This window comes from Dromiciops gliroides, chromosome 3 (genome assembly GCF_019393635.1).
Source record: "Dromiciops gliroides isolate mDroGli1 chromosome 3, mDroGli1.pri, whole genome shotgun sequence".
Lineage (NCBI taxonomy): Eukaryota > Metazoa > Chordata > Mammalia > Microbiotheria > Microbiotheriidae > Dromiciops > Dromiciops gliroides.
Genome location: NC_057863.1, coordinates 394,601,313 through 394,619,901, shown reverse-complemented (window position 1 = coordinate 394,619,901; position 18,589 = coordinate 394,601,313). Strand labels below are relative to the sequence as shown.

The window sequence follows — 18,589 nt, the reverse complement described above, 5'->3', positions numbered from 1 at the left end:
GTTTCATTGTAGTACTCACATCAATGAGATCACAGGTCCACTGAAGTACTGTAGTAGTCTCATCACATCCTTAGCTAGATTGTAGGGTCCTTATAAGTTAGATTATAGCTCTATGCTTCTTTTGAATTCTTTCCCCATAACCCAAGCAACCATAGTATCTAGCACAATGCCATACATTTATATGTGAACTAGGTGGTATGTGGATACAATGCTGGATTGGAAATCAGAAAGAACTGACTTCAATTTCAGCTTTGGACACTTGCTAGCTATGTGACCTTGAGCAAGTCACTTAACTTTCACTTAACTCAGTTTTCTCATTTATAAAATGTCAAGAAAATATAGTACCTGTTTCCCAAGGTGGTGTGAGGATAAAATGAGATAGTATTTATAAAGCACTTTGCGAATTTTAAAGTACTATATGAATGCTAGTTATTAAATATTTGTTAATTCAATGAAGGTACTTGATAATTTATTAGTGTTATCAAGGAATGGCCATTTTCTTTTTTCTAATTCCTCCCATATATTTTTTAAATTAATTGACTATAATGAATTCCTTGAATCTTTAATTTTTTCTGGCTTTTATCTCTAGGCATTTTTTTTCTTTAGCTATTATATATATGTACAAATATACATATGCAAATAAGATACATGTATACACATATATTCTATGGGTTTGTACAAGTGCCATAGTATATGTATGCATATACATACATATATATACATCAAGTAACATAATTCTCCAAGATCTTCCTATATGATAAACTTCTTCTTTCATAACTTTTAATATGAACAAAATTCCCTTCTAGTCATCTGTTACACTGGTAGCTATAATGTAACACTGTAACATGGGTCCTTCACCCAGAGGTAGATGAAAGATTTTTGAATATGAGCCTGGTAATAGATTGAAAATCAGTAATATAAGGGCCAATTTCTTTAAATATAGACAGATTTTTAAAATGTATACAGGTTTATCACCAGAGCAGTTGAATACAAGGTCCAATCTTTTTAGAACATTAAAATTATCCATTTTATTCTTTATAATTCTCTCTAGGCCTTATGTGTTCATGACCTTTTCTGTAACCCATAGTTCTGATGGGTATTTTTTCCATGTTTTTTTCCAATTTGCTCATGATGTGACTTTTTATGTGTACATCACGTGTCCATTTTGAGCTTTTCTTTATATAAGATGTGAGGTGGTGTTCTAAATATGATTTTTTCCATGCTGCTATCCAATTTTCCCACTAGTTTCTGCCAAATTATGAGTCCTTATCCCACTACTTGGTGTCTTTTCGTTTACCAAATACTAGCATATTTTATTTATTTTCTTCTGTATGTTATGTATATAATCTATTCCACTGATTAATCAATTTCTTTATTAATATCAAATTGTTTTAATAAAAACTACTTCATAGTACAGGTTGAGAACAGGCACCATTGAACCTCCATTCTTTCCATTTATTTTTATTATTTCTTTTTAGATTTTTAACCTTGTGTTCCCCTCCATATAAGCTGCTTAGTTCTATATTATAATCCTTCAGTAGTTTGATTATTATGATATTGAATAAGTATAATAATTTAGAGAGTATTGCCATTTTCCAACATTTATGTGTTTCCTTACATTACAACATGACATAAAAGACTACTGGGATTGGAGTCAGAGGACCTGCTTTCAAATCCTGCTTCAAATATTTACTAGCTTTGTTATGCTAGGCAAGTTATTTAATTTTCACGAGGGGAATTTTTTTAAGAAAGCACAGACCTTTCCTGTACATAGGTACTTGTGCTACATAAGTAACAAAAGATTTTCTGTTCCACATTTCATGGTACAAATATTAAGCCACTAATTAACTTTGTAAATTTGACCACTTTGCGACACTCATGTCACCCGATAGGACTGCAATTTCTTCATTTTTTGTTTTTTTGTTTGTTTTTTTAGTGAGGCAATTGGGGTTAAGTGACTTGCCCAGGGTTACACAGCTAGTAAGTGTTAAGTGTCTGAGGCCGGATTTGAACTCAGGTATTCCTGACTCCAGGGCCAATGCTCTATCCACTGAGCCACCTAGCTGTCCCCAATTTCTTCATTTTTAAAAAGTGAAATTTAGACCATACAAGATTTCAATTCCCTATTGTAGTAAAGGGTCAGATTTTGAGTCAAAATAGGGGCTTATAATCCACCAATTTGTTACCTTGGACAAATTATTTGCTTTCTTAGTGTTTTATTTTCCTCTATATCAGAGAGAAAGAGAGAGAGAAACTGTACTAGATCATAGTATCAGATTTAGAGGTAGATAGTACTTTGTATAAAATCTCATCCAATCCTCCAATTTTACATATGAGGAAAACAAAGTGCAGATCATAGTATGTAGAAGAGTTGTGTAATTTAAAATTCTAAATGTGGGTTCTAATCTGTTCCCCCAGTTTTGGGGGAAACTGACAAAAACCACTGATAAAATGAGTTTAGATATTTAAGGGTTTATTGAAAGATAGGAAGAGAAAGATTGAGAACAGAATTCGTACAGCCTATCTTTCCTCAATTTTCCTGTGCAGTCCTTTCCTCAACTCTTCTGTGTAGTCCTCTCCTCAATTCCTCTGTGTAGTTCTCTGTTGTCACCAAGTCAGGAATCAAAAAGAGAGAGAACTCCTCCCCCAGCGTCTGCTTCCTACTTTGTGTGTCCCTCCCAGAAATGGGAGGCACCTCAAGTTGATTGGCTGGTAGCCTTGATAGACAGTACCCATGAGCAAATGTCACTTCCTGACACCAAGGAAAAGCTGCATGGCCTTGCCCTCAGAGGCATTCTCCTCATGGTGGAGCTTTCCTATATTAAGTCTCCAGCAGGTAGCACTATTCCAATCATTACAGAGTCAAGATTTGAATTCAGACTCTGACATTCTAATTTTTTGTCAGTGCTCTTTGCACTTTCACTTCAAGAAAAAAATGTGACCTTAAGATTACTGGGAAATATAACCTTCTATGTAGTTATATAAATTTAAGCAAATATCAGTAACAGACACAGGAATGAGATCTAGGATTCTGACATGGGCTCATAGTATTATCACTGACTAGAATTCCTTTAGAAGAGGGGCTCCTAATATTACCTTTTCCCTCATTTTTTTAGTATTATCCTCAAGTAGTTCTACTTAGAACTTTACAGTTGAATGTCTAAAGAATGGAGAATCAATATAAATTATTCTACTGCATTGTCTAGAAAACACTTTCCTTGGCAATTTGTAGTTATTTTAATAAGCAAATGAATGGTTTTTATTATGCCTATTTTTAAAATCCCTTGAGGATGCTATGAGAATTCCTTAAAGCACATCAGGTAAAAGTCTTATTGGAGTGGCATGGATTTTAAATGTAGATAATAGATGAGGGGCAACAGTTCATGAGAGTCTTATTTAGATTCATAAAATCCAGAATAAGGAAGTTCATGTCTTCCTCTTGTTATCTCAAAGTAGTATGTCTATAAGCAATTTCACTTGAATTATAGCCTTACCAAACAGGGTCTTTGAGTATGTCCAATATGAATTCACCATATTCAATTTAACATTTATTAAGCATCTAGTATGTGGGAGGTCTTGCATTAGGCTTGAAAGATAGGTGTATATGTTGACAGTTAAATGGATCTATGATCTCATCAATGTGTGAACTCCTTCCAAGGATTCAGATGATTATCCAATCATGTCTGCCCATCTTGTGCTTCTCTTATCACCGTGTCTACTTCTGAATCTATCATATGAGGTTCCATCAACAATTCTAGGGATTTTCTCTGAAGAAAAGGTTCTTAATCTTTTTTTTTCCATATAACCTTTTGGCAGTCTGGTGAAGTCTATGGATTCCTCCTAGAATAATGTGTTTATATATGCAGTTATGCATGTGTATGTGTATTTATGTAGATATGTATATTTTATGTATGTATGATGCATATAAATGATACATGTCTGTATGTATATATGTATAAACACATATTTATCTATACATATATATGTATTTATTCAAGGAAAAGAAAATTTTCAGCTAGAGGCTGATGAAAATAAAAATCTTTTTTTTTATTCCAATAGACACCCTTGAAATATATCAATGTATCCCTTCAATGTCTATGAACTCCAGATTAAGAACTTCTGAACAAGACCACTGGCATTATATGGATACCAATAAGGATCCAAGATGAAAAATAATACTGTTCCTATCATTCATTAGAACTGCAAGCTAAAAGAAGAGTTATGACAGGTACACAAGAAAGTATGACACAAGGCATAATGTGATGAAGGCAAAAGAAATGTCCAGACACAGTTCTATTAAAGTAATTGAATTAGATGTCCCAATCCCTCAAGGCCTAAATTCTATTAGAGAAGATTCATAAGAACACAGTACTGAAGCTAGCATGGCTATCAGAAGCTATCTACTCCAATCTCTTCATTTTACAGATGAGGAAACTAAAGCTCAGAGAAATTAAGTGACTTATTTGAGACAACATAGATAGTAAATATCAGAGGCAGGATTTGAACCTATGTCCCCTGACTAGAGTTGTTGGTTTTTTCTACTTTATCATGCTATCTCCATTTAAAAAGAATATTAAAAACTCAGAATTTACTTTTAGATAGGGAAAGGTATCAGATAAAGATTCATAAAGGAGATAGTATTTGAACTGGTACTGGATGGGAGGTATTTCAATGGATGGAACTGTAGATCAAATGTATTTCAGATTTGTGCAAATACACAAAAAGAAGAGATGGCGGGATATTATTGTTAACAATAACCTTATTTATCTGTGAAGAAAGAGTGCATGAGGGGGCAGCTAGGTGGTTCAGTGGATAGAGCACTGGCCCTGGAGTCAGGAGGACCTGAGTTCAAATATGGCCTCAGACACTTGCTTACTAGCTCTGTGACCCTGGGTAAGTCACTTAACCCTCATTGCCCAACCCCCAAAAAAAAGGAAAAAAAAGAAAGAGTGCATGAAAGGAATAGAGTGACATAAAACTAGAGAAATGGGCGGAAGCCAGTTTACAGAAAGTTTTAATTGTCAGGTGACAGAGTTTGGTTTTTGTGCTACGGAACAAAGGAAGTCATGGAAGTGGCATGACCATACCTGTGTTTAGGAAGACAATTTGGGTCCTTTTGTAAGGATGCATCAGAAATAAGAGACAGGAAACAAGAAAAACATTTAGGAGGGCATTATATCTAGCTAGGTAAGAGGTCTGAACTAGAGTGGTGACCGTCTTGGTGGAAAAAAGAAAGGAGATGCCAGAAATACTGCTGCCATAGAGTTGTCAATTAATTAAAAATGAGAGGAGTAAGGGAAAAAGAAAAGGAAAAAAATGCCTGGGGTTTTGTGTCTTGGTGACCATGGAGGATAGTGATGTCATCATCAGATACAATAAATATGGGGGGGACTGTATTTTTTTCTTTCTCTTTTTCTTCATTTTTAAAGAGATTATAAATTCAGCAACTGGTCTGTTGGCAACTTTACAACATATCCTGCTCATTTCCACGTGGAATCATAAAATGTTCATGATACAATGGACACCTGACATCCATTGGTCTCTTCCCATTATTTTATTGATATGGGAACTGTAGCTCATTGAAGTTAAGTAACATATGGTATTAAGTGGTTTAGCTAGAATTTGAACCCAATCAGGTCTTTTCATTCTTTGTCCAATGTTTTCCCATCTTACAATATAAAGCACTTTGATATAGGGGAAAGAAAGCCTTCATTTTTCTTCATAATTTTTAGAGGCAGCTGGAATTTAATAAAGAATGTAGGTCATCAGAATTCAATTAATCTTTATAAAAATATGATTAGGACCCATTCAGAAAGTGTGCCACTAGAACATCTGTGACCTGAATTCAGCAGCCTGCAATCATTGGGATTGTATTCTATCTGTGATGAACATTCTTATCAGCATCAAGGAGGGATTACTCATCTGGTCCATAGCTAGAATAGAAATGCTTTTATTAATAGTGATACTTATTGATTCATAGAAGGAATCTTAGTATCATAGATGTTAGTGCTAGAAAGGACCTTATGTGCTAATCTAATCCAAATGTCTATCTTCACTAGGATAATCCATCATTATGCCCTTTCAATACTAAAAGACTACTCCATTATCTCATTATAACCTGTAGGTGACCCAACATTTTCAAAATTTTTGTAAATATATCCATAAGTCCTGGCAGGTTTAATCAATCTGAAAACATCTGTCTGTCTTCTGATGATCAGTATAGATGAGGTTTTTTTAATAGAATTTTATTTTCCAAAATATATGTAAAAATTTTTTAACATCATTTTTTTTCTTTGTTTTTTTTTTTGGTGAGGCAATTGGGGTTAAGTGACTTTCCCAGGGTCACACCTAGTAACTGTCAAGTGTCTGAGTCTGGATTTGAACTCAGGTCCTCCTGAATCCAGGGCCAGTGCTCTATCCACTGCACCACCTAGCTGCCCCTTAACATCATTTTTTTAAAACTTTGTGTTCCAAGTTGGAACACAAAGTATAGATAAGCTAACCAAGCCACAATTTTTTTGACCTCAGGAACTTATAAAGACTGCACGAGGACTTGAAGAGGTGGAGCTATTTCTTGGGGGGTAGGGTGGGGTGGATTAATCCCAGAAATGAAATCATAGATTTAAAATATTAAAATAGTTTTAGGCAATCTAGTGAGTTTTCAAAGCAGTTGTGACCCCCCCCCCCCACCAATGTCACAAAGCTAGTTAATATTGGAATACGCACTAGGAATGTAGGATCTTAGATCTAAAGCGGGAAGGGACTACAGAGGCCATTTATTCCAACCACTTCATTTTGCAGATAAGAAAATTCAGACTTAAGGAGGTTGGGCATTTTCCATAGACCACATAGATAGCGGCCAGAGCAAAGATTTAAATCCAGGTCCTCTGAACTCCAGTCAGTGTTCTTATGCTTATACTACACTGCCTTGCTAGAATTTTCACTTGGAAGAAATGGGAGTGTTTAGCCTAGAGCAAAACTTCTTAAACTGTGGGTCATGACCACATACGGTGTCATATAACTGAATGTGGGGTTCACGAAAAATTTGGCATAAGAAGCCCTAGCCTAGAGAAGTCTTAGCATGATAGTTGTCTATAGGTAAGTTGAAGGGCTTCTAAATGGAAGAGGAAGTATACCCATTATGTTTGGTCTCTAAGGCCAGAACGTAATAATGTGTTGAGGCAAAGAGGTCAATTTAGGATCACCTTTAGGGAAATTTCCAAACAATGAGAGCTATTCACAGTGGAAAGTACTACCTCTTTAGGTGGTATATACCCTTTCCCAATAGGTCTCTTAGCAAAGTTTGGAAAATCATTTGTAAGGTATGTTATGATGGGAATTTTATTTTATTTTTGTATATGAGTTTGACTAGATGACAATGAGGTCCCATTTAACTCTCAAAGTCTGTTATTCTGTAATTAACTTATTAAATAACTAATTAAGTTATCATCTTTCCACTTCACAACATACTTCCTTAAGGATTGTCCCTCCAAAAGCAATTTGGAACTATGCCCAAAGGACTATAGAACCATGCATTCTTTTTGATCCAGCAATAACACTACTAGGTTTATATCCCAAAGACATCCCCAAAAAGAGAAAAAGACCTACTTGTACATAAATATTTCTAGCAGCTATTTTTGTGGTGGCTAAGAATTGGAAATCAAATGAATGCCCATCAACTGGGGAATGGCTAAACATACTCTAGTTTATGATGGTGATGGAATATTATTGTGCTATAAGAAATGACAAGCAGGATGACTTCAGAAAGGCCTGAAAAGAAATTATGAAATGATGTATTGTGAAGTGTGCAAAACCAAAAAACATTGTACACAGAGACAGCAATATTTTTTGATGAAAAAAATGTGAATGACTTGACTTTGATCAACAATACTATGATTTAAGACAACCCCAAAGGACTATTGAAGAAACTTACTAACCACCCCCAAAGAAAGAACTAATATTGATTGTACAAACTGAAGCATGCTATTTTTCACTTTCTTTCTTTTTTTCCTTTAATTAAATTTTCTTGTACAAAATGACAAATATGGTAATGTTTTACATAATCATGCGTGTATAACCTATATCTGATTGTTTGCCACCTCAGGGAGGGGGGAGAGGAGGGAGGGAAAGAGGGATAAAAATTGGAACCCCAAACTATCAATAAAAGTGTTTATTATTTAAAAAATTCCCATGACATGAAAAAGAATTGTCCCTCCAATAACCATAGAGATCCAATGCTATGTTGAATTTGATACTACGTCCTTTACAATGAATATAATTCTGCTTTTCTAACACTACCTATTCTATTATATTCCGTCTAATCCATTTTCCTTCTGTGATGATTGAAACTACCTGAGGAATCCTAGATGAAAGGTTACTCTTTAAATCAGAGAGATCCATTATTTATGGTGAAGACTCTTATCAGGGCCCATTAAATTGTTTTAAAAATATTTTGATAATTGCATTTAAATACAATTAGTCTTTTAAATAAAATCTTCTAGTTTGTTTTATGCATTTAAAATCATTGTGAAGGAGTAAAGAGGGTTTTTTTTTAGACTACCAAGGGACTCCACTACACAAAAAAGAAACTGATTTATGGCATTTGCCAGATATATCTTTTCTTTGCCTAGGCAACCTGTTTTTAAGATGCCAGGCAATTCAGGCATGCTGACTGAGTTTTGTGGTAGTCTTATACTAAAGAGTGTGTTCAGATTTATCCAATTGGATGGCATCACGTTTCTTCATTTTCCTGAGCATTGAAATTTACTAGATGGTAAATCAGCAGAACTCCTAAAAACATGAGAACGTAAGTTTGCATACATTAAGTGAAGTAACCTAGGGAATTTTTCCAGTGAATTTGGGGAACAAAACTTGAATTAATGGGTGCACTTAACAGAGAATTCCTTATACTCTGTTGTTCTAGTAGATTTCTCAGTTTTGCCATAATCACAATACTATGTATACCTTTTTTTCACTATTCAAGTACATCCACTAGAGAGTAATCAATTTCTTTAAACTTCCAATTACTCACAACACAAGCAATTCCATCTGTGTTCTGAATTCTTTCAGTCAAAGATTGGCAAGGTCCCTCATGAGAGAGGCAAATAGCATGTCTTGTCAATAGTCTGTTAAACTAGACTTAAGATAGAAAGCCTGAAACTTGATTTTCTTCACAGTGATGGAAAAAATTGTCTATTGTAAACTAAAATCAACTTTCAATTATTCAGAGGTAGACTGGCAAGCTTGTCAAATTTGCAGGCCCATATATTTTTATCTTTACTTCTTATTAGCACCCTTATCTAAGAGGTAAATGAAAGAAAAGTTAAGAGTAAAAAATTCAAATTTATAAATTTTATTAGTTTGGAGAGTTTCATTAATCTGGGGTCCCGATATGTATTTACACATATATGTGAGTGTGAATATGTATTTACAGATAAATTAATAGATTATTCTTATACGTTTTTGCCCTAAGTTTCCTAGTGGATTCCTAACAGTTTTACCATAATCACACATATAGACACACAACACCCCCTCCATGAACATATATACATTCATTTATGATGATGCATGATGTACAGATATATATTATGTAAATATTTATGAGTAGAGAAAATACATAAAGAATGACTCTAATGTCTCAAACACTTTAGATTGTGAAGACTTTTGTCTCCATTCTCCCAGCTCCTCATTAAATACAAGTAAATATAGGCATATATATAGTATATCTGTATTCCATAATCACAGAATACCAGAATGAAAAGGAACCTTGGAGTACATCTAGTTCAATACCTTAATTTTATTCATGAGAAAACAAAGGTCCAATGACCAAATCCTTAAGGCAAAGCAGGTGAGAGACACTTTTACCCTCTCCTTCCCCACTTTTAATTCTCAGAAATCTCTGTCTCCCTTTCTCTTTTTCTTTCTCATTCTCTCTCTCTCTGTCTCTTTCTCACTCTTTCTCTGTCTCTCTTTCTGTCTCTCTCTCACTTCCCTCTTTCCCTCCATGCTTCCCCAGTCTCCTCTTCTATGAATACAAGGTGATGCATACCATTAAGTATGAGTTTTTTCACTTTCATACCACATATGTCCGTGTTGGCTAGTGACTTTATGAGTGTGTTGAGGCCAAGTTCATCTAACTTCATGCAGACTCAAAGTAAATGATAGCTGAAACCCTTCTCACCTCATAATCAATATCCAAATAGTCACCGTCTCCTTTAGCCCGAAAATGTTGAGTGTGCTTGTCCACTGTGAAGTTCACTTGTTTATTGAACCGCTCAATGAGGACTGAGTGCCAGTGCTGGTCATCCAGGAGACTGCCTAGAATAACTGAAGGCTGACTGTTACTGAAACGAAGTTTGCTGTCACCTGCCACAGGCAAAAAATAAAAGAAAAAATAAAGCGTAATTGTAACTGGACCTAGTATAACACTAAAATACCAGGGAGTTCAGACAAGCAAAGATATAGTCACTCAATAAATATTTATCAGGTGCCTGTTATGAGAATAGTATTATGCTAGGCACTGAGATGAATAAAAAAGTACTAGATACTCCCCATGCATTCTAACCCTTACCATTTAATGGATGAAACATATATACATGCAATAAATAATGTGAGGCAATATTTGACAAATGTCAAATGAATAGTGTAAACCACTTTCATTGCTGATAGGAAGAAGAGTTCAGTGGGGTATAATGCTAAGAATATTGCAGGTGCTTAATAAGTGTTTGCTTATTGACTTGTCTGGAATAGTCTATGATCTAAAATTATCTATAGTAAAAGTGAAATTTGTGATGCCCCTTGAAAATTAGATAAAATTTTTATTAGTAAGAAGGGAATGAGCTTTCCAGAAAGGGATTACAGTGGGAACATCATGACCAAATCAACAATCAGAATGGAAGCCAAGGCTATGCCTATAGGTTCATGGATCACGACTCTCTGATTATCCCCCATTTCAGAGGACAATCCTTGGTTTCACTTCTTTGTATCCCAGCAGTAAACTTTTCTTTCTTGAGGAAAGGAAGGGCTCTAGTGTTAGAAAAAAATATCTATTAAGGCTTCAGAACTCTAATCAACACAGAAGACTCATGATGAAACATGCTACCACCTCATGATAGAGAGGTGAGTGACTTAGGGTAAAGATTATGACAAATGTTTTTCAGACACGGCTAATGTAGGAATTTATTATCTGTGACTATGTATATTTTATTAAAAGTGTGTTGGGGGGCAGCTAGGTGGCACAGTGGATAGAGCACCGGCCCTGGAGTCAGGAGTACCTGAGTTCAAATCCGGCCTCAGACACTTAACACTTACTAGCTGTGTGACCCTGGGCAAGTCACTTAACCCCAACTGCCTCACTAAAAACAAAACAAAACAAAACAAAACAAAAAAAGTGTGTTGGTTTTTTAAAAATTTCAATAGGAAGAACATAGGAAAGAGAGATTGTCTGCAAATTGAAAAAAAATTCTTAAAAATTCACAATTTCTCAAAGAAGGAATTTCTTTGCTATGGGAGCATATCAATATTTTATTACAATCAATAAAGCAATCAATCAATTAAAAGGCATTTACTAAGTGATAATCATGTGACAATGTTCTAAATGATGGGGATACAAAGTCCAAAGCAGTTCCTGTACTCAAGGAGCTCCTATTCTAAATGGGGAGAGAAATCAAATAAATAAATAAATCACCTGGTTGGATCACATTTGAGAATTTCTGTAGTTTCAATGATGACACGTTTGTTCCTGACTTAAAAATCTAACTTTTTTAGACTAAATATATTATATGGCTTTGAATCATGCACCACTACAATCTCTGAAAAATCAATCCATTTTCCAGGAGTTATTAAGCATCTTCTCAATTAAAATTGCAAGAACTGAAAAGGAAATGTGAGACACAGAGTGGGTATAAGTAGCCTGTGGCTTATTCTCACTTATGGCTTTCACTGTTTCAAGGAATGTCATCCAAGAAATGTGTGCATGGAAAGAGAGGTGGCTAGTCACACAATAGAAGCAAAGATAAGAGGACAGCCTGAGTGTTGCACTATAACTCTTGGAATGTCAAAGAGCCTAGCAGAAGCCCTCCACTGATTCAAATAAATCACGATGGATTATTTATGGGAAGTTGACACTTTAACAATAGATCACATACTTTAAGATGAATTTCATTCTTAGGTCTATTGTCTATATGGAAAGCATAAGAAAAAAAAAGGGGCTTCAAAAGTCCAGGGCATAGGTAGTTTCTATTCCACAATATTGTCATACCCACATCAATTAAATTTTATATGTGTCCACTGCATCATTAAGGATAAGTGACCATAATCATCATTTATGAATTTAAATGAACATAAATTATCATGAATATAAAATTATCAAAAGGGGTAAATTAATAGTCAAAATTAAGGAGGTTTTATTTAATTTGCTATTCTATTTTAGCTGCCAGAACAATAATCATCAACAGTTTCTTTCCATTTGTCAAAGAATTTCAACACCTCTGTAGGAAGTCTTGTTTTTAACAAGTCTTAGGGAAGTTTAAGTTGGTAAGATAATTTGGTAGAGTGGGAATTTTAGTTTCTCTTCAGATTGGATATTTAGTGTGCTTCTCTCACATCTGTTACAGAATGGAAAAAAGAAATCTTTTTTAAAAGATGTCCCATATCACATTGAAATCCTGATTTTCATAAATTAAACAGACTACTTAGTCCTAAAGAGAATATCAGACCAAATTGTTTATAAATCTACAGCTAGAAAAAATGGAATATTAAGTTCACATTTTGTCTTACTCAATACCACTCACTGAAGTTGAGGAACTAGTTATACTTTTCAGGGCAAAGCAACAACAAAGAAAGAAAAAACAAGAAAAACAAGAAAACCACAACAAAAAATTCAACCTATTTACTACTGGGGAAAGAAGAAAGAGGGAATTATACATATACACATACATTTAGAACCTGTTACTTGACTTTTTTACTTTAAAAAAAAACACTATCAAACACATTTTTTCTTAAAATATAGTACATTTAAAATCTAAAATGGCATAATGCTATAAGGAATATGCATTGCAACCAGAGCCATGAAATATCTTATAAGAAACAGAAAATCACTTAAAATATTCTAAAAACCTGTTTTAAGATAATCTTTTCAATGTCTTCTTGTTGGGTTCTTACAGATAAACATACTAAACTCACTTTTATATTATAGGTATATGTGTGTGTGTGTATATATATATATATATATATATATATATATATATATATATATACCATATATATATATGCATAGACGTACATAGTACACATACATTATGTGTGTGCATGTGTATGCATATGTGTATTCCTAATATATGATGTGATATGAGAGCTATGAGAGAAATAACACTGATAATTTTAAGTCTGAATATCATGATTATTTCTTACTTTATTCCCATGCTAATGATACCACCTGGAGCAAGTCACCTAACCACTCTGAACCACAGTTTCTTTAGTTCCAATTGAAATATTGTGAGGATTCAATAAGGAAATATGTTTAAAGCGTTGTTCTGATTTTAAAATAAAAGAAGACAACTGAAGTGAATAGCAATGTCAGTAATGTCTTAATAGTCCATAGGTAGATGTAGATATCACATTTATATTGGCACCAACTCCCTTTCTTTCTAAGCCACTGAGCATGACTTTCAATGGCTAGAAAAGGAAGTGATGCTTCCCAAGAAGATAACATAACATCATCAAGAATAGGTAATCACAGAATAAATATATTTTCTGTTTTAAAAGGAAATAGTCTGGAAGAAGAAGGGACATGGTAAATGGATTATACAGAAATTGTGCAAACCATTTGAAAGAACATCTCATGCTTTACTGGCTGAAATTATGAGGAAAGGTGGACTAGAAAATAATATAGAGATTCAGAACTGAAGGAATGGCAAAACTCAAAGAGTAGATTTTTAATGGTTCAATATTAAGTTGGTAGGAGGTAGTCAGTATAATGTCTTTGGAATCTATTCTGTGTATATATGTGTGTGATATTTTTATCATTGAGTTGGATAAAAAGAGAAATGGAAAGATATAACACTATATAATTAAATTAAAATCCAAAAAGTTTTTGACGAGCTAGAGATTTTTTTTTTTGTCTTTTTAAAATCCAACTCTCCATGACCCCATTGTGGGGGTTTCTTGGTGAAGATACTGGAGTGGTTCACCATTTCTTTCTCTAACTCATTTTACAGATTAGGAACTGAGACCCAGGGTCACACAGCTAGTAAGTGTCTGAGGCTGGATGTGAACTCAGGAAGATGAGTCTTCCTGGTTACCAGCCTAGTGCTCTAACCGCTAGTGTTCTAACCACCACACGTATAATTTGTTTTTTTTGTTTTGTTTTGTTTTTGCGGGGCAATGGGGGTTAAGTGACTTGCCCTGGGTCACACAGCTAGCAAGTGTCAAGTGTCTGAGGCCGAATTTGAACTCAGGTACTCCTGAATATAGGGCCGGTGCTTTATCTACTGTGCCACCTAGCTGCCCCCACCACACATATAATTTAAAATCTCATACTTGTATTCAAAGAATCAACTTCATCACTATAGGTTGAGCTAATTATGGTTAAATGGAAATGTGTCTGAAAAAGGATCTAAGCATTTTGATGGACTACTAATTCATCATGAGTCAGTAGTATAGTGTGGCAGCCAAAAATATGTAATGTAATCTTAGGCAGCATTGAGTGGCTGGGATTCCACAAATAAAGAATTTATATTCCTATCTACTTCTCAGATCATCTCTGGGAAATTGTGTTCTGTTCTGTAAACCACAGCATAAAAAGAACATGGATAATCTATAGAAAATTGAGAGGAAGGCAATGAGGATTGGGAATGGCCTTAAAACCATGTCATAAGACAAACAGTTGAAGATATTGGGAAGGTTTAGTTTAGAAAGAAAGAATCAAAAGAAAATGATAGGGGTGGCTAGGTGGCGCTGTGGATAAAGCACTGGCCCTGGATTCAGGAGTTCCTGAGTTCAAATCTGGCCTCAGACACTTGACACTTACTAGCTGTGTGACCTTGGGCAAGTCATTTAAGCCCCACTGCCCAGCCAAAAAAAATGATAGCTATTTTCCAAGATTGACAGGGCTCAGGTCATGGGAGTTTCTTCCCCACTGAAGGTTTTCACTCAGGCTGTCTGAATATTTGTCATCTATTTTAATTATACTTCATTATTTTGTATAGGTTTCTGAGGTCTTTTCCAAATCTAAAATTCTGTGATTTCTTGAACTGTTATTAAAAATGTAAATTATTCTCACAGAAATTTTGTCTAGTATTACCATACAAAACTATATATTTTCTTTAATCTATTTTGCTCAGTAATGTCTTAATAGCCCCAAAGTAGATATAGACATCACACTTATATTGATACTACTCCCTTTCATTCTACATTTTCAAATAGGTAAGAACTTCAATGGTTTATGGATAAGGAAAATTGGAAAATGAAACATACACTACTAATCTCTGTTTTTTGTGGTTATGCCACTATTGTTTCAAAGCATTTCCATCTCCATACAACTTGTACATTTCTGTTATATTCCATCTAAACTGGAGGAAACAGAATAGGATGCATTTTTAGTCACTGATTTGAATCACTAAGAGTGCTCAAGTGGCATCTAGATGGTGCAGTAGAAAGAGACCTGGTCCTGGATTCAGGAGGACCTGAGTTCAAATCCAGCCTCAGCCACTTGACACTTACTAGCTCTGTGACCCTGGCCAAGTCATTTAACCCTCATTGCCCTGCCTACCCCCCCCCCCCAAAAAAAAGAGTTCTCAAGCTACTCTTGCACCAGAGCTGCAGTTATCCTTATATTTTCTAAGCTACACATTATTATACATAGTCTTACAAGGGGTTTTCCTTTCATAAAATCTCTTTAGAAGTTTCCTTTCTTTTCATGACATCATAATATCCATAGAATGACAAAATTGAAATAGGAAAGGGCCTCAATGTTCATCTAGGAAATCCCACTCCACTTTGCAGGTACATCTAGTGCTGTTAAGTAACTTGCTAAAGATCACATACGTAATAAATATCATAATCATTATTTGAAACCAGTTGCCCTACTCTTCTTCCTACCACTGTTCTGAAAAATTCAGACAAATGGTTTAAGTTTAGATAGGTAAAAGAAATAAATTGATTTTCTTCATTGCACAAGAAAAATATAGAAATATACCACTCTGGACTTCCTTGTCATTCACTAAGTCATGTGCCTGGTTTGCCAGTGTGAGCAATGTTGATTACTTAGTGAATCAGTAAGTCTTCATTGATAGAGTGGTATATACTTCCACAGTGTGCGATAGGCACCTGGTGGACACAAGAAAAGGAAAAGGAATCCATTGCCCTCCAAGTGTCTTCAGGCTAGCTGAGGAGATAAGATTAATTAATTAAGATTAAGTAATCTGAATCAATCAGGAACAATAATTGCCATGAGGCTATCTTAGAAAGAGTCAGAGTTGTAACTAGCAATTGTGGCATGAAGGAAAAGCACCACAAAATGTGACCCAAGATAAGCAGCATAAAATGGTATCTTCCAGTGATGACCTTTAAGCCAGGTAGTGGGTGAACTAGCATTTATTAAGCCCCTACCATGTCTCAAGCAATGTACAAATGCTCAAGATATAAGGAAAGGGAAAAATATGTTCCTGTTCTCAAGAAGATCACACTCTAATGAGGGAGACACCATGTAAACAACTATATAAAAACAAACTATATACAGGATAATTCGGGTAGTCTCATAGGGAAGACACGAAGGTTAAAGACAGAGTCAGGAGTGGGGAGCAGAAAGACCTCAGGAAACCCATTACATTGTCCAACACAAGACCTCAGATGGGAGGTGAAGAAAGAGAAAGAGAGAGACACAAAGCTAGAAGAAGACAAATATTACCATGATGACATGACATTCCTCTCCCCTTTGTGCCTTTGCAGTGTCTTTGTGCCTTTGCAGTGTCCTTCAAAGCCTGGTTCAAGCAGTCACCTTCTAAATGAGGCCTTTAATAGATTTCCATAGAGGATATTGTCTTCCCCACAAAATTACTCTATATTTGTTTTCCATCAATTTTTAAATAATTTTCCTGATTAGACTATAAGTTCCTTGAGGACAGGAGCTATTGTCACTTTTGCCTTTGAATATCCAGCACCTGACACAGAGTCAGTCCTTAATGAATCTTTATTGATTAACAGGTTCAGTACTTGGGAGTATGCCATTTGTATGGAAGTGGGGAAGAAATAAGCCACCAGGTTGTTAATTTTTGAAATATTTAATCTTACCAACTTGATTATCTGATCACTTGTTTCAACCTACTGAAAGAGCATGATAGTACCCTCAAAATTCTAGCACTTCCTTAATTGTCATGCCTTATTTTGGTTCACAAAATTCAAGTTAGATTGATTTTGTCTGACATTAGAGCCTATTGGTATTAAGTCATACACTAATGTCTTCCTTGTTGGGGACAATATATTTCCCTACGTTGTTTTCATATACTGTTTGCCAGAAAATGAAACTTTTCTCTTTCTTATTTTTTTTATTTCACCATCTTCACAATATCTATTTTTAAAGTCAAATTTCCATCTTACTTATTTATTTTTTGTTTTTTGTTTGTTTGTTTGTTTTTAGTGAGGCATTTGGGGCTAAGTGACTTGCCCAGGGTCACACAGCTAGTAAGTGTCAAGTGTCTCAGGCCGGATTTGAACTCAGGTACTCCTGAATCCAGGGCTGGTGCTCTATCCACTGTGCCACCTAGCTGCCCCCCATCTTACTTATTTATAATAAAATACTAAATGGAAGGGGGGATCATATTCATGACAAAATGTGGCTTATTTTTCCTCTACAATTTGGCTACTTTTCAGGTTTCTTCCTCCACAGATGAGCTATTTTCTCTGTTCCTGTGAACTCTGCTCTCTATGTGCTACAAAGAGATACATTTGATTTTCCTTTCCTTCAACAGGATCTTTGATCCCATGGAGGGGGCTGAGCCATGAGCCACCCAACTTGGTCGGGGGGGGGGGGGTCAATTAGAGACAACTGAAGACACACAGTGAATGCAGAGGGACTGTGGGAGAACAGTGCTAGCTTTGGTGAGCTGAATTCCAAGCAAACATACTTAATATTGGTAATGATAGATATTCTTGCTTCAGCCCACTTAAGATACCTTTTGAACAACCATGACTACATGCAAACATATGAATAGTTGCTATCTTTTTTTTTTATGTGAGGCAATTGGGGTTAAGTGACTTGCCCAGGGTCACACAGCTAGTAATTGTTAAGTGTCTGAGGCTGGATTTGAACTCAGGTACTCCTGACTCCAGGGTCGGTGCTCTATCCACTGCGCCACCTAACTGCCCCTCAATAGTTGCTATCTTTGAGGTGGCTAAAATCTAGCTAGACTATCTAAAAATCTAATGAGTGGTTGCCAATAAATTAGAAGCTTAGCAAGAGTTTATTTAGACTTTTAAGCATTTATTAAGGAGCTTGGCGAGGAGAGAAAAAGAGGCCAAGATGTCTTCATCCATCTATCTAAGGGAGCCAGTGTCTCTACTCTACTCCAAATGAGGTCCTGGAGAAAGAGAG

At 35.3% G+C, this 18,589-nt stretch overlaps 1 protein-coding gene across 1 annotated transcript in view; it reads right to left on the bottom strand.

The window, feature by feature from the left end:
• The window catches only part of CNTNAP5 (contactin associated protein family member 5), a 974,910-nt gene that overhangs the window by 527,015 nt on the left and 429,306 nt on the right, over nucleotides 1–18,589 (bottom strand). Inside the window, 1 exon segment of the mRNA XM_043992699.1 lies at nucleotides 10,181–10,365. Coding sequence (XP_043848634.1) covers nucleotides 10,181–10,365 — 185 coding nt within the window.